Source organism: Oryctolagus cuniculus, chromosome 2 (assembly GCF_051225735.1).
Source record: "Oryctolagus cuniculus isolate XC-2025 breed Fujian yellow rabbit chromosome 2, ASM5122573v1, whole genome shotgun sequence".
NCBI lineage: Eukaryota > Metazoa > Chordata > Mammalia > Lagomorpha > Leporidae > Oryctolagus > Oryctolagus cuniculus.
The window spans coordinates 30,475,135-30,502,772 of NC_142868.1; the positions used below are offsets into that span (position 1 = coordinate 30,475,135).

The 27,638-nt window shown below is 40.8% G+C and overlaps 1 protein-coding gene across 15 annotated transcripts in view; it reads right to left on the minus strand.

Annotated features, from left to right (window-relative positions):
- The window catches only part of ARAP2 (ArfGAP with RhoGAP domain, ankyrin repeat and PH domain 2), a 209,370-nt gene that overhangs the window by 46,133 nt on the left and 135,599 nt on the right, over window positions 1–27,638 (minus strand). For 12 of the 15 annotated variants that reach the window (XM_070069624.2, XM_070069627.2, XM_070069626.2 and 9 more), the window contains 4 exons: window positions 15,101–15,248; window positions 13,264–13,332; window positions 10,758–10,832; window positions 6,323–6,440 (listed from right to left, as the gene is read on the minus strand). In XM_070069624.2, coding sequence (XP_069925725.1) covers window positions 6,323–6,440; window positions 10,758–10,832; window positions 13,264–13,332; window positions 15,101–15,248 — 410 coding nt within the window. The remainder of the gene's footprint in view (window positions 1–6,322; window positions 6,441–10,757; window positions 10,833–13,263; window positions 13,333–15,100; window positions 15,249–27,638) is intronic. The other 3 variants (XM_070069629.2, XM_089327077.1, XM_070069630.2) reach the window with 1 other exon arrangement.

Sequence of the window (27,638 nt, forward strand, 5' to 3'; positions counted from 1 at the left end):
CTCAAAGAATACATGTAGCCTCCCTCTTTAAATACAAAGCTATTCATCTTCCACCTGAAATAGCACCTGTCTTTAATAAATTTCTGGTAGTAATGACACAGAATTGTCAGAGTAAATTATGACATCTATAACAGCTAATTTCTTAGGTCAAACTTAGAGCTGTGCAAGTCATTCTCTTTCCCTCTCACATAATCAGAAGGTAACCACACTTATGTCCCTCAGGAAAGAATCCTGATGCAAATGAACAGGTCTTCCAGCACCACAGTAGGTATAGGAAAGAGAGACAACTGTGCTATAACATTTCTGCGTAACTCAAGTGGTTCACACACTTGAACTTTCAGAAAAGCCCATATAAGTGAGGCCTCCCAGGAAGTTAATTTTGTTTGAGATGTGAAGGATCTAAAGGGTATGGGGGCTACCTCAGCAGAGGTTAGATCAGTTTTAAGGGAAAGCATTAAACAAAATAATAATAATGGTCAAGGATGCTTCAGACCTTCAAGGAATAAGACAAAAAAGATCTGTTCTTTATCCAGCACAAATTTTGAGTACTCTGCCAGGCATTCATTTAATAGGGCAAATAGAACATAAATTAATTAAGCTTAGAATCCAACTCAGTTCAGTGTACACAGTCTATGATTTTGGTACAAAATAAAAATATGAAAATTATATAGATATTTCATATTGTTATATAAAACATTTCTCCATGAATCTAACTACTATAAGACTATGCAGAAGCAAGAACTTTCCAAGAGTTGTTTACCATTTCAACAACAATTCTGTGAATATAATCAGAGTCATAAAATTGAAATCAGTCTGCTTTTGTAACTGTCACATCCATGGTGACTCCACGTACAGGTTTAAGAATAGAGTTTCATAATCTTTGGCTATAGACATGAGCTTCAGTACTTATATGCTATAGTGCACATATTCACCCCATTTATATTCATATAATTACGGTAACACACTAATCTTATTAAATTAAATTTTGGGGCTGGCTCTGTGGCGTAACAGGTAAAGCTGTTGTCTGCAGTCCTAGAATCCCATATGGGCACCGGTTAGAGTCCTAGCTGGTCCACTTCCGATCCAGCTCTCTGCTATGGCCTGGAAGAGCAGTAGAAGATGGCTGAAGCCCTTGGGACCCTGCACCCAGGTGGGAGACCCGGAAGAAGCTCCTGGCTTCTGGCTTTGGATCTGTGCAGCTCCAGCTGTCGCAGTCAATTGGGGATTGAACCAGCAAATGGAAAAATTCTCTCTTTCTCTCTCTCTCTCTCTTTCTCTCTCAGACTCTCTGCTACTCCTTCTCTCTCTGTGTAACTCTGACTTTCAAATAAATAAATAAATCTTTACTGGCGCCACAGCTCACTAGGCTAATCCTCCGTCTGCGGCGCTGGCACCTTGGGTTCTAGTCCCGGTCGGGGCACCAGATTCTGTTGCTCCTCTTCCAGTCCAGCTCTCTGCTGTGGCCCGGGAAGGCAGCGGAGGATGGCCCAAGTGCTTGGGCCCTGCACTCGCATAGGAGACCAGAAGGAAGCACCTGGCTCCTGGCTTCTGATCAGTGCAGCACGCCAGCCATAGCGGCAACTTGGGGGGGTTGAACCAATGGAAAAAGGAAGACCTTTCTTTCTCTCTCTCTCACTAACTTTGCCTGTCAAAAATAAAAAAAATAAATAAATAAAAAATATAAAAATTAATTAATTCATTTATTTGAAAGGCAGAGTTACAGAGGCAGAGGGAGAGGGAGAGGGAGAAAGAGACCTTGAATCCATATTCTGGTTCACTCCCTAAATGGCTACAATCAAAGCCAGAAGCCAGGAGCTTCATGCAGATCCCCCATATGGGTGCAGGGCCCAAGCACTTAGAACACGCTCTGCTGCTTTCCCAGGGGCATTAGCAAAGAGCAGGGTAGGAAGTGTAACAGCTGAGAAACTCAACTTTTCATGAGTGTAATAGTATATCTCAGGATTGTAAAGGGAACATTACAAAATACTTATTATACAAAGGGGACTCTTGATGTGACAAGACAGAGGACTACTGCCTTAAATGTTACAGATACCTAAAAGGTAATAAAATCTAGCAGTCTGCTTGCTTATTTAACCACTTATTTAACCATTTATTTTTGATTACTTAATTATCTGGAGGATTTGTTTTTACATTAGAAAACTATTCCCTGCTGAAATTCTTCATATCAACTACAGTCTTATGACTGCCTATGCCTTTATGCTCATGTTCTTTTTATATTTCACTTTGTCTTCCCAGCGTGTTACTGGAATTAAAACTCTGTACATTGCAGATGGCCAGGTGGAGAACGCAGCCCCATCCACTTCAGTTAAGTCCACACAACCACAGACCCTTTTATTCCTTCCCTATAATTATCTCTCTAGAAGCAGCAAAAATAATCCTAGTTTTCTTTTCCTGCAATTTCTGCTTGCACACCTGAACAAACATCAAGATGATGCCAAGTTTGAATTCTTTTTTTAAAAAAAGATTTATTTATTTGAGTGGTAGAGTTACAGACAGAGAGAAATGGAGAGACACAGACAGAGGTCTTCCATCTATTGGTTCACTCCCCAAATAGCCACAAGGGTTGGAGCTGGGCCAATCTGAAACTAGAAGCTTCTTCTGGGTCTCCCACGTGGGTGCAGGGGCCCAAGCCCTTGGGCCACCTTCCAATGCTTTCCCAAGCTATCAGCAGGGAGCTGGATTGGAAGAGGAGCAGCTGGGACAGGAACCAGCACCCATATGGGATGCTGGTACTGCAGGCAGAGGCGTAACCCACTACACCGCGGTGCCGGCCCCAAAATTTGAATTCTTAACTCTGAGTATATTCTTTCCTGGTGACACGGGATGCTTCTTTGGTTATATTCTCAGATATATACATAAACAAAGCAACTTGACGTTGCCTAGTCTTTTGATATCAACATTAAGATAAGTTTTATCCTTTTTTATTAGAGAGGAGGAAAAATAACAACATCCCACTCCTGTCTTAGCATTTGTGATAAACGTATGGTCATATGCAAGTAGATAACCAGTCATTTTCAGTGTGAGGATCCCTTGGTTTTCTAAAATGAAATTTCAAAGCAATGTTCCAGAATGCAGTTTTGTTTTTGGTTATTTATCCTCATCCACGCTGCTCACTCCCATCAGTCAGGAAAACTAGGAGCAAAAGGCACTGAATGCCAGTGCCATGATGCAGGAATATGCTTTCATTTGACTCAACCTTTAAGAGAACAAGGGTGGCAGAAAGAAGATGCCTAACCCCAAATTTATGACTCAGTATTATGCTGTGAATATCCAATGAACCAATACAAGCATGCCGGAGACACTCAGCTGTCCGAGCAGTAACTATGGCCTTGTAGTCTCCTAGGAACTCTTATCTAAAGCAGAGACCACTTTCTAGGTGCCGGTCACATCTGTAGACAATAAAGATGACTCAGATCCAGAACGCAACTGTCTTTTTGGATACAGTTCATTAAAAGTTCTGTGGAGCAGGTTATAAGACAGACTTCTGTGGATTACATTAAATGTCAAGGTGCTGTGCTTGAGGTAGTGAGAGATAAAGGTCTAAAATATATGGCAAATATCTCATTACAGTACAGTGAAGGACAGAACCAGACGTATGCACCTTAATATTCTACAGCTTAGAGAGTAGGCCGCATTACAGATCTATAAGTAAATGGTGAGAGAGGGATCAATCATTGTGAATTATGTTCATCTGATTATCATCACAGAAGGATGGGCGATGAGGAAGTAATGGAAGTGTTTTAAGCAATGGAACAATATAATCCAATATGTGATTCAGAAAGAAAATTCTGCCAATAATGCTGATTTACTCAGAAATATAATGAACTAGTAAAGCTATCCCTTTTCCTTAAAATTAAACAGAAAAGAAAAAAAACACTTCTGCACCACTTAATCTTACGATACTATTTCAAGTATTCAATGGATTTTAATTACATGGACACTGTGTCATAGGTACTGTGCTAGATACTAGAGAAAGGAAAAAGAGCTCTTTGTTCCTTCCAAGGAACTCCCATCAAGACAGAGAAATATAAATCCAGGTGATAGGCACCAGGATGAGAGGAGACAAAGTGCAACAAAATTCTGTAAATTTTATTCTTTTTCATCAGAGAGGGACGGGGACGGTGAGACAGAGTGTGCACTCCCATCCACTGGCTCCCTCTCACAAAGCTTGAAACTCAATGCAGGTCTCCCATTTGGAGGGCAGGGCTGAGCTATCACCTGCTGCCCTTGAGGGTGCACATTAGCATGAAGCTGGAATCCAGAGCCAGGATTCAAACTTTGGTATGGAGTGGGGAGGCATCTTCATCAGTATCTTAGCTACTAAGCCAAATGCTCACACATGAGTTGGGTTTCCCAGGAGTTCCTCAGGTGACCCAGATGGAGGAAGAACAAAGGTATGTTCAGGAAACCTCGGCTCATGCATGTTTGTGAAGCACAAAGAATGAAAGAGATTATCTATGAAGAATATATAAAATAAGAAAATATAACAAAGGAGACCGGAGTAAGGGAAACCCAATGTTTAAGAGAGGAGGAAGAAACTACAAATGAATAAAATGATCAGAGAATCTAGTGGAGAATCCAGGCAGCACCAGAAGTGGAATGAAGGTCATCAGAGGACAAGGCAATGGTCAGTCTGTCAGAAAGGACAGGCGAGGTGCAACCTGAAGCAAATCCACCAGACAACTGGGGTGAGGGTCACAGGAGTCCTGTGCAGTCCTGTGCATGGGGAGAATGAGCTCCAGGACAGGGGAGACACTGTGAACTGACATCAAAACGCCAGTGCTTGGATCTTGGCAATGAATAAAGAAAATATTTCAATACAGATTCAACTTTGAAAGAGCTGTGTACAGTACAGAAATAAAGGAATAAAAACATCAAGAAGGATGAGTGAAAGACACAGTACCTGATAAGCCCATTTCATTCCAACACTGATTGTAAAATTCCTAATAATGCACCAAGGGATGCTTCAGCATTGAATTTTAATTTTTGAGTTTGCGGGTGGCAGGATTTTCCTCTTGGCAGTTTGACAGCTAGACTTGAAAGGGTCCCAAGACCTTACTAGACATCAGCTAGACAGATGGTCAAGGTACAAAGATGTTCGGTGTCTGTTTTTTTCTTTTCCTAGAGGTCTTTAAAACCAAATGGTGTCATAGCAATGTTAAGCTTATTCAGCACTTGACTATCGGGATAGTCAAGGTGTTTTAAGAGCTCTTTGTATCCTTCTGTGTCTTTGGGATGGAGAATGACAAAATAATTGATCCATTAAAGACAGAGGAAAAGGAAAAAGTCAGAAAAAGTAGCTTCTGTTAGGTTTAAAACAAACTTGTTGTTTAGAAAAAACAATCTTTTAAATCAATGTTCTCTGATGCAGGTAATAAGCAGCATGCAGGAAGAAGGTGAATGGAGATAAGCAGTATTTAGAACACTAACAAACCAGATTGCTTACTTTACAAAGGGCTCATTTCACAAGGCAGCGACATTGATGCCTAAGGATCGGCATTATCCTCGTATATTTATAGTCAGGAACGTAACCAGTTTGATGAGTAAAATTATAGGAAGGAAGCCTCAGGTAGTGGTAATATAGGAGGGTGGAAAATGGAATGAAAAGATTTATTTTAGTACAAAGCCTGTGAAATCCATGCATATGAGGAGTCATTAAAGAGTTCATGGAAAAATACTTATTATGAGAGAATTATGCATGGGTTTCAAAATTGTTTCCATAAAAATAATGTATTTTTAAAGACTTATCTGTGTATTTGAAAGTCTGAGCATGGATGTAGGGTGCAAAAGAGAATGAAAGTGACAGTGACAGTGCACGCTAGGTCTTCAGTTCATTGGTTCACTCCTCTAAGTGGCTGCAATGGACAGGGCTGGGCCAGGCTGAATCCGGGAGTCAGGAAATCCATTTGGGTCCTGCAGATGGTGGCAGGGACTCAAGAACTTGGGCCAGCTTCTGCTGCCTTCCAAGGAACATTAGCAGGGAACTGGTAGAAGTGGAAGAGCTGGAGGCTCAGGACTGCACTTGGATATAGGATGCCAGTGTCCTAAGTGGTAGCTTAACCCACTGTGCCAAAAGGATGGCCCCAAACTTATCATTTAATGCTACATTTCCATGAACTCTCTGAATTACTCTTGCATATCAACATGAAATAAGTGGGAATTATTAACTTATTAAAGGGATCATTTGTCATTCATAATGAGGTATTCCTTTTTAGAAAAACAGAAAATATTAATGACTTGTCACAAAAAATTTCTGCATACTAGAAGGAATTTAAGAATCTGTATCATAAAGATCACGTACCAAGTTCTTCATTTTCAATAACTTCAAATGTGGCCCAAACATCACTTTTTGTAGGGATGATATTTTTTATTGCCAATATATCGTTAGTCAATTCTTCTGCTTCCATCACAGGAGATATCTATAAGAGAAGCAATATTTTTTTAAAAGGTATGTCAGACATGGTGGTAGCCTTATTCTAGGGTAATAATATTCTCCATCCACTATCTTATTATCCCTTAAGTCTCTTCTCACTATGGTTAAACACAATTTTTCTAAGCAAACAGAGAAAATAGCGTGTTCAAATCTCCATAATCTGCAATTCAATTTAGTATATGTCAAGGAGATACTATAATATAGATACACTCAGAACACTTTTTTTCTCACTTAGTGAGCAATTAGACCAGAAGGGAAGAATATTTCTAATCACATACAGAAAGACCTTACCAGACAATGAATTCAGTAAATCTTGTTACTTTCCACCTCTGTAATCAAATGTGCAGAGTGGCTTGGTTCATTCAGATGAGGCCCTAAATTGCACACAGCCCACTGACTCCTGTCTGTCATGCCAAGAAGTCCCACAGTTCTGGTAGTTTGTGGTTGCCTTGAAATGCCAAGTGACAGATGGTGGGGTCCCCAGGTATGCTGGAGCCAGGATTTCAGGGCATAGGGCAGAGTGTGTGGTGCCAGCCTGGAGCCCATCTCTACAAGAGATCCAGAGCCTGGGGCCTGTATAAGCATGTTACTTCTTCAGACTTAGGGGATTTTTTTTTTTGCTTTGTTTTCTCTTTTATTTTCCAATCTTAAGTGCATGCTGGCCCAAATCAAGATGGTTTTCTTCAATTAGCAATTCGTCATAATGTATTTTCTGATATGTGGCAGCTAATAAAGAATAAAAACAAATGTACAGGACTGAAATGGTCACTCTGGGATATGACTGTCATTTTAGCTCTTGTTAATACTCCTCTGGAACTGTGGTCTCTTCACTTTTTACTTGTTGAATATTATGCTTAGTGGAGAATTTAGCCTGTGAATATAGGGTGAATTAAAATGCTGTCTTTGTAAAAACCAATGAAGAAAGAGGAGGGAGAGAGGGGATGAGGAGTAGAGGAATGAGAAAGGTGTGGTTGTCTTCTTGGAACTGTACCAATGGAATGCATAAAATCTCTTCTCTTTATATTAATAAAAAATTAACACAGACACACACACACACACACACACAAAACAAACAGAAGATGTTTTAGGCCTTACAGTATTGCTAGTGAAACTTAAGTTTGTGCATTTTCAATGAAAGTGTTCCCCTATAAACACTGCTTAGATAGGCAGTCGCTCCTTACTAGTGCCCCTGCTCAGCGTTGCGCACAGCCTATCACCCACATAAAAATAAAGAGGCATTTCACTGCAGGTGACTCACATGCTGTCCGACTTTTATACTGCATAAAATTCAGTGCTTTGAGGGGTATATTAATTACACAATGAAGTCCACTGTTTTCTGTTTAGAAAAACCCCAAAGTAGATAGCTTTAAACAGTATAAACAGGAGTTGAATCATTTTAATAATGTTGTTCTGCATAAACTTAAAATCTTTTAAAAAGTATAGCCTTTTTTGAGAGGAAATAAAAAAGAGTAAATCACTAAGAAACCAAATTGGAGAAACAGGAAGCAGAACGTGCCCTAATTTCAAGTAGGAAGAACAAACTTCATCCACTTTGCCCTAGGAAAGACCCAAATCCCACCTTTAGACCACCTGGACTCCAGATTTAGGAAATCTTTACTCTAAGGAAAACACAGATTAATATAATGAAATTAGTTCTGCAATCAGCCTTTAAGGCATTTGATTCTGGCTGATGAGCCCATCAGAGTATTTTAGGCATGGAAAGCCAAGATACTCTGCCCCGCCCCCCCCCCCCCAAAAAAAAAAAAGACCTAAATGAAAGATCTCTGTAAGTGAGATCCCAGTATAAAGAACGGGCCATCAGGCTGGTGCCGTGGCTCACTAGGCTAATCCTCCGACTGTAGGCTAATCCTTCGACTGCAGAGCCGGCACTCGGGACCCTAGTCCCAGTTGGGGCGCTGGTTCTGTCCCAGTTGCTCCTCTTCCAGTACAACTCTCTGCTGTGCCCCAGGAAGGCAGTGGAGGATGACCCAAGTCCTTGGGCCTTGCACCCACATGGGAGACCAGGAGGAAGCACCTGGCTCCTGGCTCCGGATCGGCGCAGCACGCCGGCCATAGTGGCCATTTGGGGGGGGGGGGTGAACCAATGGAAAAAGGAAGACCTTGCTCTCCTTTCTCTCTGTCTCTCTCTCTCTCATTGTCTAACTCTGCTGGGCAAAAAGAAAAAAAAAAAAAAAAGGACAGGCCATCAAAGAAGCAGGTACCTTTCTCTGAAGGGAGGAAAGAACTTCCACTTCCACTTTGACCTTTTCTAAATAAGATCGGAGTTGGTGAATTCAAAAGGCTTCCGTAGCCTTGGCAACTCATGACCAGAGCCTAGGGTGATTACTGACACCATAAACAAGAGTGTCAACTGTTAGGTCAACAACAGGAGTCACTGTGCACTTACTCCCCATGTAGGATCTCTGTCCTTAATGTGTTGTACAATGTGAATTAATGCTATAACTAATACTCAAACAGTACTTTACACTTGTGTTTCTGTGTGGGTGCAAACTGTTGAAATCTTTACTTAATATATACTAAATGGATTTTCTGTATATAAAGATAATTGAAAATGAAAAAAAAATTAGTTCTGCAGTATGACGAGCCGCATTTGTATTCTGCTCTTAATTGTTGTTTTAATTCCCAGTTTGAATTCCTGTAAACCGGATGTCCTTTGTTGCATCCACCTCCACAGCCTGAGGTAAGGATTAGCTGACCTAAATATAACTAAATGGCTTTTCAAGGTCTTAAGCAGTGGGGTAAATGTTAGTGCTTATTGCTATGTTGTTTTTAGGTAGCCAAAGAATGTGAAGTTGTTTTAGATGAAACTGGATAGTCTTTTCTCAGTAACTTAAAATGAAAATTTTTGTGCATTGTATTAATTTGTTATGACTTTACAAGTAAAATTAAAACGTGCTGTGAAGAAGTTGATGTCTAGATAGATTTCAGTCATGTCCTTTAAATATCTGTCTAGCACTACTGATGGACTTGTACTGATTGAACTATACTAGTTTCTCATGTCCCTTACGATGTATATTGCAAACTCAGATTAAGAAATACAATAGGACCAAACAGTGGCAAGGCAAATGCCTCATGAGGAAAAATCCTACAGAATTTTGCCGCCATGTTCTGGGGCAGGGAGCTCATGCTACAGAGTCGTAGCACACAATCTTTAGAAATGACTTAACCTAACAATTCCGAGAAGTCTAACAGAAGTCTGGAAATATCTAATGCTGTACTGTTTAATTTGGACTTTCTTTTAAAATTTACTTTATTTATTTGAAAGTCAGAATTACAGAGAGAGAGAGGGAGAGATAGAGACAGAAAGATCTTCCATTCACTAGCTCACTCCACAGATGGCCAAAACAACCAGGGCTTTGTCTGGCAGAAGCCAGGAGCCAGGAGCCAGGAGCTTCTTCTAGGTCTCCCATGTGGGTGCAGGGGCCCAAGGACCTGGGCTATCCTCTGTTGCCTTCCCAGCTGCACTTGCAGGGTGACAGAACAGAAGTAGAGCAGCCGGGACTAGAACCTGCCCATATGGGATGCTGGCACCACAGATGGCGCCTTCGCCCACTACACCACAGCGCCAGCCCCAATCTCGGGCTTTCAAAACATAAGAAGCTAATTTTAGATACATGGCAGAATGTCTGTTCCTCATAAAGAGAAGTAAGATCACTGCTACCATATCTAAGACAGACCATTACTGAACACAGTAGCACAACAAAAATCTACTTTAATTCAGCACAAATGATTAACAATCTCAAGGAAGAAAAAATTTATGAAATATTCAAGTAAGCTAGATGACTAAAAATACAGGAAACAAGATTAATAATAACAGCACATAGAGTAATATTTACTTATAAGTAGTCACTGAAGAACCATTTGCTAAGCTTTACATGTATTATCGTATTGAGTCCTCACATGAATGTGATGATGTGAGACCTATAACTTTTCCTATTTCTATAGGTGAGAAGATTGAGGTTTAGACAGGATAATAACCTGCCTAAGGTTAAGAAGCTTGGAAGGGAAGGAGCAAGAATTTATTCTCAAGTTATTTTTCAAAACCTGTATAAAAATCCCAACTGTAACCTAAAGCATAAAACATGTACTTTCCAAAATGACTAAAACACAGAATTTTCACAGGGTACTGGTACAGAAAATGAATCTTGTCATCAATAATTTGTTGACCTGGAGAGGTCAACACAGGAAAGCACAGGAAATGTGGGGAAACTTACCATATTTACATTAATGTTAGCACTTACGATTTCCTACAGCACTCGTTACATCCATCTTTAGGACTTACCCGGATTATAATACTACAGTCAGGTTCCTTCCTTTCTACATACACTTCAATTAGCAAATCTCCAGCCTGGGAAACCTACAAAGCAGATGTAAAGATGGCACATATCAGGACATTGCAAAAACACACATAGGACACTTAAGACAGCTGTGAAGTCCTAGTCACATTTTGCAATACCATATACCAATGAAATTAGCTCAGTCTCCTGTTCACAAATATGATGTATTCATTTCCAGATATGGTTACGAACAAGGAATCTACACAATGTGTTACAATCAACAACAATCACGATGTGATATTTTTATCTCATAAGAATCTAATATCCTTAAATTCTTACTGAAATAATGAATATTATTTCAGTGGATACAATGAAATATGCTGACATTGACAAGAGAAGATATAAGAGCCATCACTATGTATGTTAACAGGATAAACAAAATGGAGAGTGAAAATGAATCATATGTAGTTCTGTTCTAAATTCTAGTATGTGCAGAATCAAAAACTAAAAGGAAAAAGGTTTTAATAAATTTTTAAAACAAGATGTATACAAAAATTAAAAATTGAAGTATAAATTAGTTCAGTGTTATATTAAAACTACAAATAGAGAAAGTAAATGTGGTAAGAAAAAATAAAATGAAATGAAAGAATCAGACAGACAATAAACATAAGTTTTATTTTAGTTATCTTTGGCCAAGGACTACATTACAATTACTTGGATCATTATTATATCTTAGAAGACAGATTAAGTGAGGAAGATACAAGACAGAGAATAAAAAGCATAAGTATCACAATGTTGACTAACACCATAAAATGAAGAGAGTTTACAAAGAGCCCAAAGAAATCTATGAAAACTATTGAGTATCTTTTTGCCAAAGTGCATGTAAGTTATATGTAACCACTTGGAAATAATAAACATCATCCTATTTTTTTTAAAAAAGAACCATAATGGAGAAGCTATTATTCTGAAATTAAATCTGCCTCAGTATAAAATTTAATGAGTATAATCGAAGGGTGGTAACATTTTAAAGATGTCCTCTGAAGAAGTAATCTTAATTTTTTTGGTTCTATGGGCTTAGAAAAGCTTATTTTTAATATTTTTGTATTTTTGTGTTTTACTTCTGATGCTACATTGAATTTCTAGGACAGAAAAGATACACTTGACATTTTTGCTTTTCATTTATGTTTGCATAAACAACTCTCCAGGAAGGATGCATTTTAAAAATTAAAAAAGCAAACACAAAGAACTCATAGAGTGAAGCCAAAGAGATGAACAGCTAGGAAATTCAAACACGGCTAAGACATAGATACTGTCAGGAAAACACTCCAGAGGAGACTTCTGAAGTGATCAGAGAAAAACTCAAGCAAAAGAATGTATTCTTCTAAGCTCTCCTACTTTGCTCATTACTAAATTTTATAGACAATTATTTTCTTATTTTTACTTTATACTGAATTGGAAAGTGTTCAAAACTGAGTTTTTCATTGTAATATGAATAAAAAGGATAGAAATGCAAAAGGCTACTTACAGCATAACTACAATCTACAGAATGCTCTCAGGCTTACCACAACCCTTGATCTCATGATTTCGATGCTTCCAAAAAAAAGTGAGAATCTAAGATTTTCTAAGCTGCCATATTTTTCAATGCTAAAACTCTGGATGTTGCATTAATTAAACTGGGTCAAATGGAGTAAATACTTTGTTAAGTAGTTAATATCATTGTGCTAGTACTAGGGAATCTAAGCCTTCACTCAACTTCTTCATTTGGAAGGAGAGTGAGTGCCAAGGATTCCTCTAATTATTCAGGACTAAAGAGGATTTACCATCTGACTAATAAGGAAGCATTTACCTCATTACCTGAATGTTACCGTAAACATGGTATGTTTGACCCATTTGTATTGTTTACATTGATGCCTGATTCCAGCATGACTTCTACCTACTAGAAGATGATTAATGATCAACCTTAGGAAGTTCCAGAGAATATTCTTTAAACAAGGAACCCTGGAAAACAGAGTGCAACCTGCACACACAGATTCAACGTAACATACCTGAAGAAAGCAAGACAGGATTAGAATAGTCCATTTAAGATGAAAATTAGCAGGTGTTAACAAAGATCCCATTAATACAATCACCTGAGAGCATGCAGAGCAAAAGCAGGTAAGAAATAACTTAAATTTTCAAAATTATAAGGAAAGAATCATTAGGCTGTCTGAATTTTCAATTTAATATTTCTTTGGCTTTAAATGCTTCCTTTGAAATCCTCTGGCACTTTCAATAGTGTTTATTACACATCTTGAATCATAAATTAAAAATTATTTCCCTCTATTTTTCAGTAATATATATTAACATATTTTACATGTGTGTATCAGGTTATAGTATTATTTTTCTAGGTTCTTTTTCAACATTACTTTTATTTTGCTTCAAATGGGAACTTGAAGATACATGTACCAAAAGTCTTTATTTACAATAGAAATTTTTGTTTAATTCTTTAGAGTTCTAACTATTACTACTCACTTGAGTGTCTTTCCACTTGGTAATAAAGCTATTCTCTATGTCCATTTGTTTGACTTGATCTTCTTTAACCTGTTTAAGATATAATTTGGGACATTCTAATAAGGTAGAATAAAAGGAGCAGTGGTACTCATCCTCATGTAATTCTTTAGGAACTTAAATATCACCAAGTTAAAGATAAATGAGAATGGCCATCTTAATCAGCATGGTCCGCCAAGGCTAGGGCACAGAGAAAGCCAGCAAGATAGAGTTTCATAGACTTTAGAACACTTTTTGATGATCCTGCTTCAGGCTGCAGATTTCATCAATTGAAGCCCCATTGCTAAGGAGATTAAGCCAGCAAAGGCATGATGCCTGGTTTCATAAAGTGCAAGATTCATTTTCTCAAGCCAAATTTTTCATTAAGTGCTGATTCAATTTCTACTATTCTGTAAAGTTGGATTTAACATACTGTGAAGATAACCATGTTTTTAATAATGGGACAGTACAAAAATTAAAAATAAAGAGAGCATGTAAAGCCACATATAATTTTTTGTAATTCTTTTCTCAGTATCAGCTTATTGCAAAGAAGTTGCTATTGATCAAAAATAGTAGACACATATAGAAAGAAATGGAGGAAAACAAAGAGCAAGAACAATTCAACAACTTTGGCATCCATTACTATATGAATTAAGATATAAACTGTGAAGTTTTATTGAAATATGTTCTTTCCCTTTGCTAAGCAATCTTAAAATAATTATTACAAGAATATAAAAACTCTACAAATGGTAACATATCACATCACCATGTGGTTTCACCTGGTGCATTCTTATCTTTGGAAAACAAGAAGCCTTATAAGCCTCATTAATGGAAAGCTCAGAAAGGCTACATGGCAGAACTGAGAGGCTAGAACTAGTTACAGGATGAAACTGGACTCACAGCCCATAGTCAGCATTTTCAAATATTTGCCTATTTCCTTTATTTTTATTTCTCTGAACTGAGAAATCATTCCTACTCAATCAATTTTCTTATCAAATATGAAAATTGTAAATTTATATAAGAGAAACTGAAAAGTTAAATAACTAAAATAGGTAAAACAGGTAGGCATTGTTGTTCTAGTCCCTACTCCCCCACTTCTGATCCAGCTTCCTGACAATATACACACTGAGAGGCAGAAGATGGCTCAAGTACCTGAGTCCTTGCCACTCATGTGGGACACCCACACAAGTTTGTGTCTCCAGGCTTCTGACTGGACCACCCCTAGCTGTTGTGGACATTTGGGCAGTGAAACAGTCAATGAAAGATTCTCTCTCTCTCTCTCTCTCTCTCTCTCTCTCTCTTTTTCTCTGTCTGGTCTCTCCCTTTCTGTCATTCTGCCTTATGAATAAACAGATAAATCTTAAAGAAAAAAAAAAAAAACAAGAATGACTTACTAGAAAACTACAGAATGATATTTCCGAATTTCTTTTCAATTGGGAACATAATTCTAAGATAAACCCAAAAATGCTTACAACTACAGAATTTAATATCCTAGGGTTTATTTCAGAGTTTGTTGAATTCCTAACTTTCACCTCTGTAAGCAGAAATACACAGTGCACAAATTCTAAGGAGAAAATACACAAAACCCTATAAACAGAATTATGCTGTTCAACACACTTGAGAGTAAAAAATCTTTACATAAAACAAATTTAAATGAATGGCTAAAGCTGAAAAAGGAGTTATATCCAAAAAAGAGAATATAACTATCCTTTATTTTCCCAACTTATAAATTTTCATAAAGACCTGCATAGTAACATCCTAAAATATGCATCTTTGCAAACAGAAAATACCACTTTAACAAATGCAAAAAGTAAATATTTACCTCAAATATTTCAACATAGTTATTAATGAGGTCCTCAATTACATTCACTTCTTCACTAGTTTGTCCTTTAGTTTGAAACAAACAGGAAGAAAAGGCCAAGGCCAAATTATGGGCATTCATGTGATTGATTTCTGAGCATTTCTGAACCCTGGAAGAGAAAAACATAGCTCATTATGACACATTTTTATCTGAAAACTGCGTGGAATTCTAAGATAGAATATTGCTATCATTTTTCTCCGACTTAAAAGACACAAAGGTCTTTTAAAAATAACAACAACAACAACAACAATTACACGGTTCTTTTTTCCATGTACCTCATGGTCTAATTACAAACGTAAGAGAAAACTGTCAAGAAAGATACCAGTACAAGTAACAAAGCAGTGCTCAACGACTGCTTTAGCAGAGGGATTGACCATATCCAAACAATTCCAGACAACGAAACAATTTATGATTCATGCATAGATCTGTGTACCCAGAGTAGTGTAGACTGACTTAGGCGCTACAGCAGAAAGGAAGAGGAAATGGGGCAGGAGATAAGTAGGAAACAAAACAAGTAAGGTGGATTGGCATTCACCTAGAGACACTCCCAAGTTCCAGGTTCACGGTTAGTCTATTTCAGAAACTTCTTATTAGGAGAGAAAAAATACCTAGCAAGATGTGTTTGTACAGATACTGAAAAACAGGGCATGATATGATTTTATATTAAAAAAATGACTTCATTTAAAACCACAACTACAGTTTCTTTGAATAAAACCAAGTAGATATTTTACAATGAACAGATATGAAGAAATACGTTAATCCTTCCAATCAGTAAACTACAATCTTCAGGTCTTCAAGAGCATTTGAAGTGTTCACAAATAAATTCAAAAAGACTTTTAAAAATATGGCAGTCTCTACAACAAAGGAAAGGTCACATTAGCAAAAATATATTAGATGAGAACTGTAAGTATGCACATGAAGTATCTGTTAATGGCTTCTATTTGTCACTAACTATATATGTACTAGCTATCTGGTTGCTGATTTAGTTACTTTTGGAAATTTTTAAAATGCATATTAAATGAAGAAGACCAATCCCATCAAGAGAACTTAACGAGGTGAAGCTAGGAACTCTTGTCTATATAGAACATAGATAGATTCCAGTTGGTGCAAAAAAAAAGTAAGCAAGCAAGATGGTAATATATATGATAATGTAAGAAATTCAGAATAAAACACTAAATTGCATAGCAGAGCCGGGAAAGTGAATGTGATTTACAAGATGCGAAAAGAATTGGAACTTAATAGAGGAGGATGCTACAACTGTGGACTTCTCTCCCCAAATCATTTCTGAAATCTTATCACACCAGACTGTAAACATCCAGAAAATTTATCAGCATGCCTGCCTCTGTTACTAGAATCTAAGCATGTCACAGAGACCATTGCTTTAATCACACTGTAGTGCATAATAAATGTCTGGTGAATGGAATTAAGTGGATGTTACTGATAGAGTAAGTGATGTCTTATCTTGGGTAAGGATTGAATTAAATGCTAAATCAACCTGACCTTATCCAAATTAACTTCTCAAACTTTTGACAACACCATCAAATATTCCTGTGTTTCATGATACTCCCTTCTATAATGTCATTCTCCTTTGGTACTAATTTACCTGTCTAGTTTCCATAGCTTCTTTAATTTCTAGGATGAACTGAGTTCAAACAGATCCTTTTCCTCCTTCATTTCTCTGCCCCGAGATGTTGTCATTCCCAAATATTCCACAATTAGCCTATTTAGTCCTTTCTCACTCAAAGTCCAAGGAAACTGTATCCTACTTAGTTTCTCTGTCTCTTCCCAACCAAACCTATCACAGGGGTTATCATCATAAACCAGATGTAATCAATCACTTCTTATCACTATTCAGGGTGGAGAAAATCCAGGCCCATCTAAGGCCAAAGGATTATTTGGTCTGTCCCTGCCTAGGTGAGATCCAATATTTAATAAATCTGGAGCAGACTAATTTTGAAGTTGATAAGTTTGTGTGACCCACAAATGATGTTATAAATATCTCAATGGCCCCTGCCAGAGAGAAGTTTCCCCATCCATGTAAATGAATAATATCTTAATGTTTTGCATGGCCTACAAAGCTATTCTTTCACAAACTGCTGCTAGTCAGGCATAAACAGTCTCATTCTCTAGCATCCCCATGTCCCAGAAAATATTTTCTTGCTCATTTCTTCTACTTATCTTTCTTTCAGGTCCAGTCCATGTTTCTAAATCTGAAGCATCAAAGCAGTCCCTAAACCTCAATGAATCCCTCATTCTTCTTTAACACCATGCTACATGACACAATTTTTTATATTAAAGGGCTTAGCAATTTCTCATAGGCATAGGGATAGGGTTATATAGTATGATATTATTTAGTATGATACAATAAGAAAACTGGTCTTATAATAATGAAGTTTACATGCATGAGAAGTATTTGTTAGAAAAGAAAGGGAAAAATAAAGAAAATAAAACAAGTGGGGGGTTCTAAGATGGCTCTTTAAAGAGGGGGAAAGAGCAGAAAAAAACAGTGGAGGAAGTGTATTTCCAGGGAGGGATGGAGAGAAATTTGCAGTGGAAATTCTACAGTAGGAAGAGGAATGCTATGGCCCACAGGGAAGGTGTAGATGCACAGCAACCAGCCTGGAAAAAACACATGATCTCCACAGCAAACAGCTGTAGGGTATGCCAGCTTTGGCGGGCAAGGTGAGAGCACATTACAACAGCCATGCCTCTTGTGATACTGCTGGAGAGAGAGCTTTGTGGACCACACTGTCTTTGAATCCAGCCTGGAACTCTATTCCAGGGAAGGGTATCACCCTAACCCAGAGGGTAAAAAAAAAAAAAAAAAAAAAAAAAGGCACATTTCTTGCCCCCCATTGCCTCACAAAAACACTTATTAGCACCAGCAGAGAGAAAGTTCCATTTTTGACACCAGCAGTAGCTGTGGCAAATCTTACAGTGTGTGATCCAGGGATTTTACCAGAGAGAAAATACACTTTCCCCACTGACTTTGAATCTGGCTGGGAGGGTTGACATGGGGCTGGGCATCCACGTAGGACTGTGAGGTTTCCCCAGCCACTCAACATATCACAGGCTCTGTGGCTCAACCTGCCAAGGCAGAGCATCCACAGGTGGCTGGCTCTGGTAATGTCTTTGCTTTCTCTGTATACAAGACAGGCCAGCAGGACAGGGCAGACCCCCTGTACCGTGTGACTGTGGGAGACTTGTATACTGACACTCTTGGAACTCTGTTGTTCCATAGGGTTGATAGGGTACAGGGAGTAGCTGGGTCTCTGGGCAATCATTGTATGCAGGGCCAGAGAACAGAGCTCTTTGATGGCCCGAGGTGGGTCACTGCAGTGGGATCCATGCTCAAACTGAGGGTTGCACCGATCCTTTGTGCAGTACATGTGGTAGCCCAGATGAGTACTGCACCCACTGTGGGCTAAACCCAGGCTCTGGTCACCTTGGAAGAGAGGAGCTAAAGGTGTGATTACGCCAATAGAGGTGATCAGACTCTACTCCTGCTAACAACAGAGGAGCTTTACCATGCCCAACTTGGGTGTCACCATAAATCCTCACTCCACACTGCAGCACTGACTAGAGCTCCCTGGACACACCCAGCACATGCCTCTGGGTATTCACAGAAAGAGCAGACTAATTCCACTAAGTCACAGAGGCATAGTTCAAAGATAAAATCCATCAGGAGAAAACCAACATTTATTTCCACAAATACCCAAAAATAAATGCAGAAATTCAAGAAATGAGAATAAGGAAGACAACATGACTCCCTCAAAGGAAAACAGAATATGAGGATAAAGAGACTGATGAAATGCCTGAAAAGGAATTCAAAAGACTGATCATAAGATTACTCAGAAACAAATTCATGAGTTAAAGAAATCCATACATGACATGGAGAAAAAATTTTCCCATGAGCTTGAGATTTTTTTAAGAGAAATCAAATTGAAGTATTAGAAATGAAGAATTCAGTATGTAAAATAAAAAATACAGTAGAAAGCCTTAAAAACAGACTTGGTGAAGCAGAAGAAAGAATATCCAAGCCAAAATATAAATCTTTGGAAAAAGAAAGAAAGAAAGAAAGAAAGAAAGAAAGAAAGAAAGAAAGAAAGACAGAAAGAAAGAGAAAAAAATTTTAAAATTAAAATCAATATTTGAGATTTATGGAGTAATAGCAAGTAAGCCAACATATGGGTCTTAGAGGAGTTCCTGAACATAGGGAAACAGCGAATGGATTAGGACACCTATTCAGTGAAATAATTACAAGAAACTTCGCAAATTAGAAGAAAGGGAATCCAAGTATGCAAGGTACATAGAACTCCCAATAGACATAACCAGAAAAGATCTTCACCATGACACATTATAGACAAACTGTCAACAGTAATAAAAAAAAGATTATAAAATGCGCATGAGAGAAATGTGATTACTTTACTCACAGCTAATTTCTCATTAGAAACACTACAGACTAGGGGAGAACGGAGAGACATAATCTAAGTCTGAAAAGAAAAAAAAAAAGTCAACTCAGAATACTGTACCCTGCAAAGCTTTCATTTATGAATGAAGGCAAAATAAAATCTAAACAAACAGAAATTGAAAGAATCACCACTTATCCAGCCTTACAAAAGATGCTTAAGGATGTGCTAGACACAGAAACTCAGAATGATAGTCATCATTATGGAAGACCCTGAAAGCAGAAAATCTCCCAGTTAAAGCACAAGGCAAATAATAGGAATACTTACAGAAAAATGACAAGGACAAGTTGTTACTTATCAATAAAATCCTTGAATTTAAATGGCATAAATTCTGCACTTAAGATACAGACAGGATAAACAGATTAAAAAACAAGACCCATGTATTTGAAGCATACAAGAAACACATCTCATGGCCAGCACTATGGTATAGTGGGTAAAACTGCTGCCTGCAGTGCCGGCATCCCATATGGGAGCTGGTTCAAGACCCGGCTGCTCCACTTCAAATCCAGCTCTCTGCTATGGCCTGGGAAAGCAGAAGATGGCATAAGCCCTTGGGCCCCTGCACTCATGTGGGAGACCTGAAGGAAGCTCCTGGATCCTGGCTTCGGAGTGGAGCAGCTGTGGCTGTTGTGGCCAATTCAAGAGTGATCCAGACTGCTCTCTCTCTCTCTCTCACTCTGCCTCTCTTTTTCTCTCTGTGTAACTCTGACTTTAAATAAATAAATCTTAAAAAAAAAAAAAAAGAAACATAGACCTAACCAACAAAGATACAGACTGATAATGAAACAATGGAAAAAGATATTCCACGCTAAAAGAAAGCAAAAAAAAAAAAAAAAGATGTAGCCATTCTAATATCAGACAAAACAGACTAGACTTTAAAACAAAAACTGCTAAAAGGAACAAAGAAAGGTATTATGTAATTACTAAGGGATCAATTGAACAGGAAAATGTTACAATAATAAATGTATATGCATCTAATGCCAGGACACCTAGATATGTAAAATAAACGTTAATGGACCTAAAGAAAGATTTAGGGCCAGCACTGCAGCTCAATAGGCTAATCCTCTGCCTGTGGTGCCAGCACACCGGGTTCTAGTCCCAGTTGGGCGCCACATTCTGTCCCGGTTGCTCCTCTTCCAGTCCAGCTATCTGCTGTGGCCCGGGAGTGTGGTGGAGGATGGCCCAAGTCCTTGGGCCCTGCACCCGCGTGGAAGACCAGGAGAAGCACCTGGTTCCTGGCTTCAGATCAGCGTGGTGCGCTGGCCGCAGTGGTCATTGAGGGGTGAACCAATGGAAAAAAGGAAGACCTTTCTCTCTGTCTCTCTCTCTCTCACTGTCCACTCTGCTTGTCAAAAAAAAAAAAAAAAGAGAAGAGAAGAGAAGAGAAGAGAAGAGAAGAGAAGAGAAGAGAAGAGAAGAGAAGAGAAGAGAAGAGAAGAGAAGAGAAGAGAAGAGAAGAGAAGAGAAGAAAGATAGATATAGACATCCGGGACATCAATACTCCACTTTCATCAGCAGATGAAATTAAGTCATGAAAACATAGGAAACCTAATAGACCAATAATCAAGATGGAGATTGAATCAGTAATAAAGACCCTCCCAACAAAGAAAAGCCCAGGATCAGATAGCTTCATTGCTGAAATCTACCAGACATTTAAAGAACTAACTCCAATTCTTCTCAAGGTATTTAAAACAACAGAAAGGGAGGTAATCCTCAAAAATGCCATCTATGAGGACAGCGTCACCTAAATTCCAAAATAAAAAATAGATACAATTAAGAGAAATATAGACCAATATTCCTGATGAACATATATGCAAAAATCCTCATCAGAATAACTAGATAATTGAATCCAAGAACACATCAGAAAGATCACTCACTCAGACCAACTAGGATTTATCCCTGGTATGCAGGAACTTTTGCAAATCAATAGATGTAATAGTAATAAAAAACATTAACAAATTGAAGAATAAAAGCCACATGATCAAATGCAGAGAAAGCTGTCGCTCCCCCTCTTCGTGGAGGAACGACACAGGACCCTGCGCTGTTCTTTCGTCTGCTCGGCCCTCCCCGGGTTTGCTGCTGGTTCATCCCGGGTTGGCTACTATCCCTTCCACCTCCGTGGAAGGGCAGTTCCCCCTGGCCACATTCCCCACTTCCGCAGGGGAGCGGCACACCGCCGGCCGGCTTTCTCGGGGGCTGCACGGGTGTTCCTTCAGCTAGATGTTCCCCTTAGATGTTCCTCATAGATGTTCCTGGTGCATGCCGTCTCTCTCCTCCTTTATAGTCCTCCTCCGCCAATCCTAACTCGGCTGCCCACACGCCGAGCACGCTGCTCTCCAATCAGGAGCAAGTCCTACAGTTTATTAGCTGAACTGGAGGCAGCTGTGTAGAAGCTGTTTACTTCTCTCCCAGCGCCATATTGTGGGAGAGCAGATGCATAGAATAAGTCTTAATTCCAGTAACTCAGTCCAGTCCGAATTGCTCCCCACAGATCCCCCTTTCTTTTTATTTTTGGCGTTGATACGCGCCTGTCTTCGGTGTCCCGCGGCACACACTCTGCTCTACTTGCTAGAGTTGCCACAGGTTTTTACAAGTCCTATCAATCAGGCAAACCGAATCCGGGTCCTCTCTTCGCCATGTTGTGAGGAGGTTTTTAGGCGCTGATGCGTGCCTGTGTTCGGTGCCCTGCAGCGCATGCTCTGCTCTGCCTGCAGGGGCTTACAAGCCCTATCAGGCAAACCGAATCCAAGCCTTCTCATTGCCTTTTTGTGGGGAGGCCTTACTGATGTTAATTCGTGCCTGTCTTCGGTGACCTGCGGCGCATAAGCTGCTAGCCGCCGCAGGTGCTCATCGTGCTCATCGCCTCACTTAATCAGGCAGACCGAATCCAAGCTCTCACATTGCAGTGTTGTAGGGAGGCCTTTCTATTTCTCTATTTCTCTATCTCCGGGCATTCCTATTTCTCCCATTTTACTTCTATCTTCCAGCATTCCTATTTCTCTTTTACTTCTAAACTTCTGTTTCTCTTATCCCTGCGGCTTTCCGGCGCCTTGCCCCGCCGGCGGGTTCCCGGCTCTGCGCCGCTTCAGCCCGCGCCTCATCTGCGCGGCTCGGCTTTGCACACACACTCCTAGGTCTCGCACTTAACCCTTTCGCGTCTGAACCATGGCCTTGCGCCAGCCCCGCGTTCCCTATGTACTTGAGCCCCGCACGCTCTGTCTGCGCGCGGCAGCCTCCGCGAGTCACACAGCGTAGCTTACGTGTCCGCCACTAGCATTCAATCCAAGTTCCCCGGGCTAGCCTGGTGAATTCAACCCAGCTTACGTCTCCGCCCCACGGTTTGGCTTCCCGTCCTATGCTCCCTGGGCTAACTTGAGAATCCCAAAGTGGCTTTCGTTTCAGCCTCGGCCTGCCCCCCGCGGCTTCAATTTCCCTAACATTTTTCTCTACCCGGTATGTTTCCCCAAGCTTTCCTCCAACAATACTCCTCCCTCATTTCTCCTGGCCTCTCCCCACAATCCGCATCCGAGTCTGTTTGTTCTAGCTTTCACTTTCGCTTTCGACCTTAGAGATTTCTCCCAGCTTCCCCCCGTAGTCCGTATCTGAGTCTATGCCTAGGCTTTCAACAGCTTCCTCCGGCACCTCTTTCGTCCGGCTTTTCCCTAGGCTGTTTGCTAGTCTCTCTCTCCGATATTTTCCCTAGGCTGTTTGCTAGTCTCTCTCTCCGATATTTTCCCAGTTCTTCCCGTTTCTTCCCTCCTAAGTTTGCTATCCGTCCTAGGTTTCCTATCCAAGTCACGGCACCATTATGTCGCTCCCCCTCTTCATGGAGGAACGACACTAAGCCCTGCCTAGGCTTCATATCCGAGTCACGGCACCATTATGTCGCTCCCCCTCTTCGTGGAGGAATGACACAGGACCCTGCGCTGTTCTTTCGTCTGCTCGGCCCTCCCCGGGTTTGCTGCTGGTTCATCCCGGGTTGGCTACTATCCCTTCCACCTCCGTGGAAGGGCAGTTCCCCCTGGCCACATTCCCCACTTCCGCAGGGGAGCGGCACACCGCCGGCCGGCTTTCTCGGGGGCTGCACGGGTGTTCCTTCAGCTAGATGTTCCCCTGAGATGTTCCTCATAGATGTTCCTGGTGCATGCCGTCTCTCTCCTCCTTTATAGTCCTCCTCCGCCAATCCTAACTCGGCTGCCCACATGCCGAGCACGCTGCTCTCCAATCAGGAGCAAGTCCTACAGTTTATTAGCTGAACTGGAGGCAGCTGTGTAGAAGCTGTTTACTTCTCTCCCAGTGCCATATTGTGGGAGAGCAGATGCATAGAATAAGTCTTAATTCCAGTAACTCAGTCCAGTCCGAATTGCTCCCCACAGATCCCCCTTTCTTTTTATTTTTGGCGTTGATACGCGCCTGTCTTCGGTGTCCCGCGGCACACACTCTGCTCTACTTGCTAGAGTTGCCACAGGTTTTTACAAGTCCTATCAATCAGGCAAACCGAATCCGGGTCCTCTCTTCGCCATGTTGTGAGGAGGTTTTTAGGCGCTGATGGGTGCCTGTGTTTGGTGCCCTGCAGCGCATGCTCTGCTCTGCCTGCAGGGGCTTACAAGCCCTATCAGGCAAACCGAATCCAAGCCTTCTCATTGCCTTTTTGTGGGGAGGCCTTACTGATGTTAATTCGTGCCTGTCTTCGGTGACCTGCGGCGCATAAGCTGCTAGCCGCCGCAGGTGCTCATCGTGCTCATCGCCTCACTTAATCAGGCAGACCGAATCCAAGCTCTCACATTGCAGTGTTGTAGGGAGGCCTTTCTATTTCTCTATTTCTCTATCTCCGGGCATTCCTATTTCTCCCATTTTACTTCTATCTTCCAGCATTCCTATTTCTCTTTTACTTCTAAACTTCTGTTTCTCTTATCCCTGCGGCTTTCCGGCGCCTTGCCCCGCCGGCGGGTTCCCGGCTCTGCGCCGCTTCAGCCCGCGCCTCATCTGCGCGGCTCGGCTTTGCACACACACTCCTAGGTCTCGCACTTAACCCTTTCGCGTCTGAACCATGGCCTTGCGCCAGCCCCGCGTTCCCTATGTACTTGAGCCCCGCACGCTCTGTCTGCGCGTGGCAGCCTCCGCGAGTCACACAGCGTAGCTTACGTGTCTGCCACTAGCATTCAATCCAAGTTCCCCGGGCTAGCCTGGCGAATTCAACCCAGCTTACGTCTCCGCCCCACGGTTTGGCTTCCCGTCCTATGCTCCCTGGGCTAACTTGAGAATCCCAAAGTGGCTTTCGTTTCAGCCTCGGCCTGCCCCCCGCGGCTTCAATTTCCCTAACATTTTTCTCTACCCGGTATGTTTCCCCAAGCTTTCCTCCAACAATACTCCTCCCTCATTTCTCCTGGCCTCTCCCCACAATCCGCATCCGAGTCTGTTTGTTCTAGCTTTCACTTTCGCTTTCGACCTTAGAGATTTCTCCCAGCTTCCCCCCGTAGTCCGTATCTGAGTCTATGCCTAGGCTTTCAACAGCTTCCTCCGGCACCTCTTTCGTCCGGCTTTTCCCTAGGCTGTTTGCTAGTCTCTCTCTCCGATATTTTCCCTAGGCTGTTTGCTAGTCTCTCTCTCCGATATTTTCCCAGTTCTTCCCGTTTCTTCCCTCCTAAGTTTGCTATCCGTCCTAGGTTTCCTATCCAAGTCACGGCACCATTATGTCGCTCCCCCTCTTCATGGAGGAACGACACTAAGCCCTGCCTAGGCTTCATATCCGAGTCACGGCACCATTATGTCGCTCCCCCTCTTCGTGGAGGAATGACACAGGACCCTGCGCTGTTCTTTCGTCTGCTCGGCCCTCCCCGGGTTTGCTGCTGGTTCATCCCGGGTTGGCTACTATCCCTTCCACCTCCGTGGAAGGGCAGTTCCCCCTGGCCACATTCCCCACTTCCGCAGGGGAGCGGCACACCGCCGGCCGGCTTTCTCGGGGGCTGCACGGGTGTTCCTTCAGCTAGATGTTCCCCTGAGATGTTCCTCATAGATGTTCCTGGTGCATGCCGTCTCTCTCCTCCTTTATAGTCCTCCTCCGCCAATCCTAACTCGGCTGCCCACACGCCGAGCACGCTGCTCTCCAATCAGGAGCAAGTCCTACAGTTTATTAGCTGAACTGGAGGCAGCTGTGTAGAAGCTGTTTACTTCTCTCCCAGCGCCATATTGTGGGAGAGCAGATGCATAGAATAAGTCTTAATTCCAGTAACTCAGTCCAGTCCGAATTGCTCCCCACAAAAGCATTTGATAAAATACATCTTTCATGATAAAAACTTTAAGCAAAGTGAGTATAGAATAAACATTCCTCAACATAATCAAGGCAATTTATGAAAAACCCACAGCCAGTAATTTATTGCATGGGATAAGTTGGAAGCATTTCCACTTAGATCTGGCACCACACAAGGATGCCAACTTTCAACAATGCTATTCAATATAGACCTGAAAGTAGTGGCAAGAACTATCAGGCAAGAAAATGAAATCATGGGGCTGGCACTGTGGCACAGTGGGTAAAGCCACTATCTGCAGAGCCAGCATCCCATATGGGCGCCGGTTCGAGTCCAGGCTGCTCCTCTTCTGATCCAGCTCTCTACTATGGCCTGGGATAGCAGGCCCAAGACACCCCAAGTCCTTGGGCCCCTGCACTCATGTGGGAGACCCTGAAGAAGCTCCTGGCTTCAGATCAGCGCAGCTCTGGCCATTGAAGCCATTTGAGGAGTGAACCAAAGGATAGACGACCTTTCTCTCTGTCTCTAACTGTCTCTGTAACTCTGTCTTAAAAAAAAAAAAAGAAAAAAGAAAATGAAATCAAAGGGATACATATTTGAAAGGTAGAATTCAAATTATCCCTGTTTGCAGATGACATGATTCTATATATAGCAGAACAAAAGACTCCACGAAGAGACTACTGTACCTCATAAAAAATGGAAAAATCTTCCATGTGCATGGACTGGGAGAATTAATGTAATCAAAATGTCCATACTACCAAAATATATTTACAGAGTCAATGGAATCCCAATCAAATTACCAATGGCATTATTCTCAGATCAAAAAAAAAAATGATGCTAAAATTCATAAGGAAACACAAGAGAGCCAGAATACCTAATGCAATCTTACATAACAAAAACAAAGCTGGAGGAATCACAATACCAGATTTCAAGACATACTTCAAAACATCCAGGTAATGGCACAAAAATAGATATGTGGATGAATGGAATAGAACAGAAACTTCAAAAATCAATCCATGCATCTACAACCAACAAATCTTTGACAAAGGAGCTAAAATCAATCCCTAGAAAAAGAATAGTTTCTTCAACAAATGGTGCTGGAAAAACTGGATCTCTGCATGCAGAACTATGAAACAAGACATCTACATTACATCTTATTCAAAAAACCAACTCAAAATGGGTCAAGGATCTAAAGCTACAACCTGATTCCATCAAATTACTAAAGGAGAACATTGGGGAAACTCTGTAATATATTGGCATAGGCAAATATTTCTTGTAAAAGACCAGAGAAGCTCAGGTAATCAATGCCAAAAAGGACATATGGGATTACATCAATCTTCTGAGAAGCTTCTATACTGCAAGGGAAACACTCAGCACAGTGACAACAAGGCAAATGACAGAAAGGGAGGAAATATTTTTAAAGTATGAAACTAATTAAAGTATTAATATCCTGAATATATAAACAAACAAACAAAAACTCAACAACAACAAAAGAATCCAGTTAAGAAATGGGCAAAGGACTTGAATAGGCATTTTTCAAAAGAGAAAATTCAAATGGCAACAGACACGTGAAAAAATGTTCAGGATCACTAGCAATTAGGGAAATGCAAACCAAAACCACAAGGAGGTTTCATTTCACCTGTTAGAATGGCTCTCATACAGAAATCATCACATAAATGCTGGTGAGGATGTGGTAGAAAACATACCCTAATACAAATGCTGAGAATGTAAACTAGTGCGGCCATTGTGGAAGTCAAAACAGAGATACCTCAGAAAGCTGAA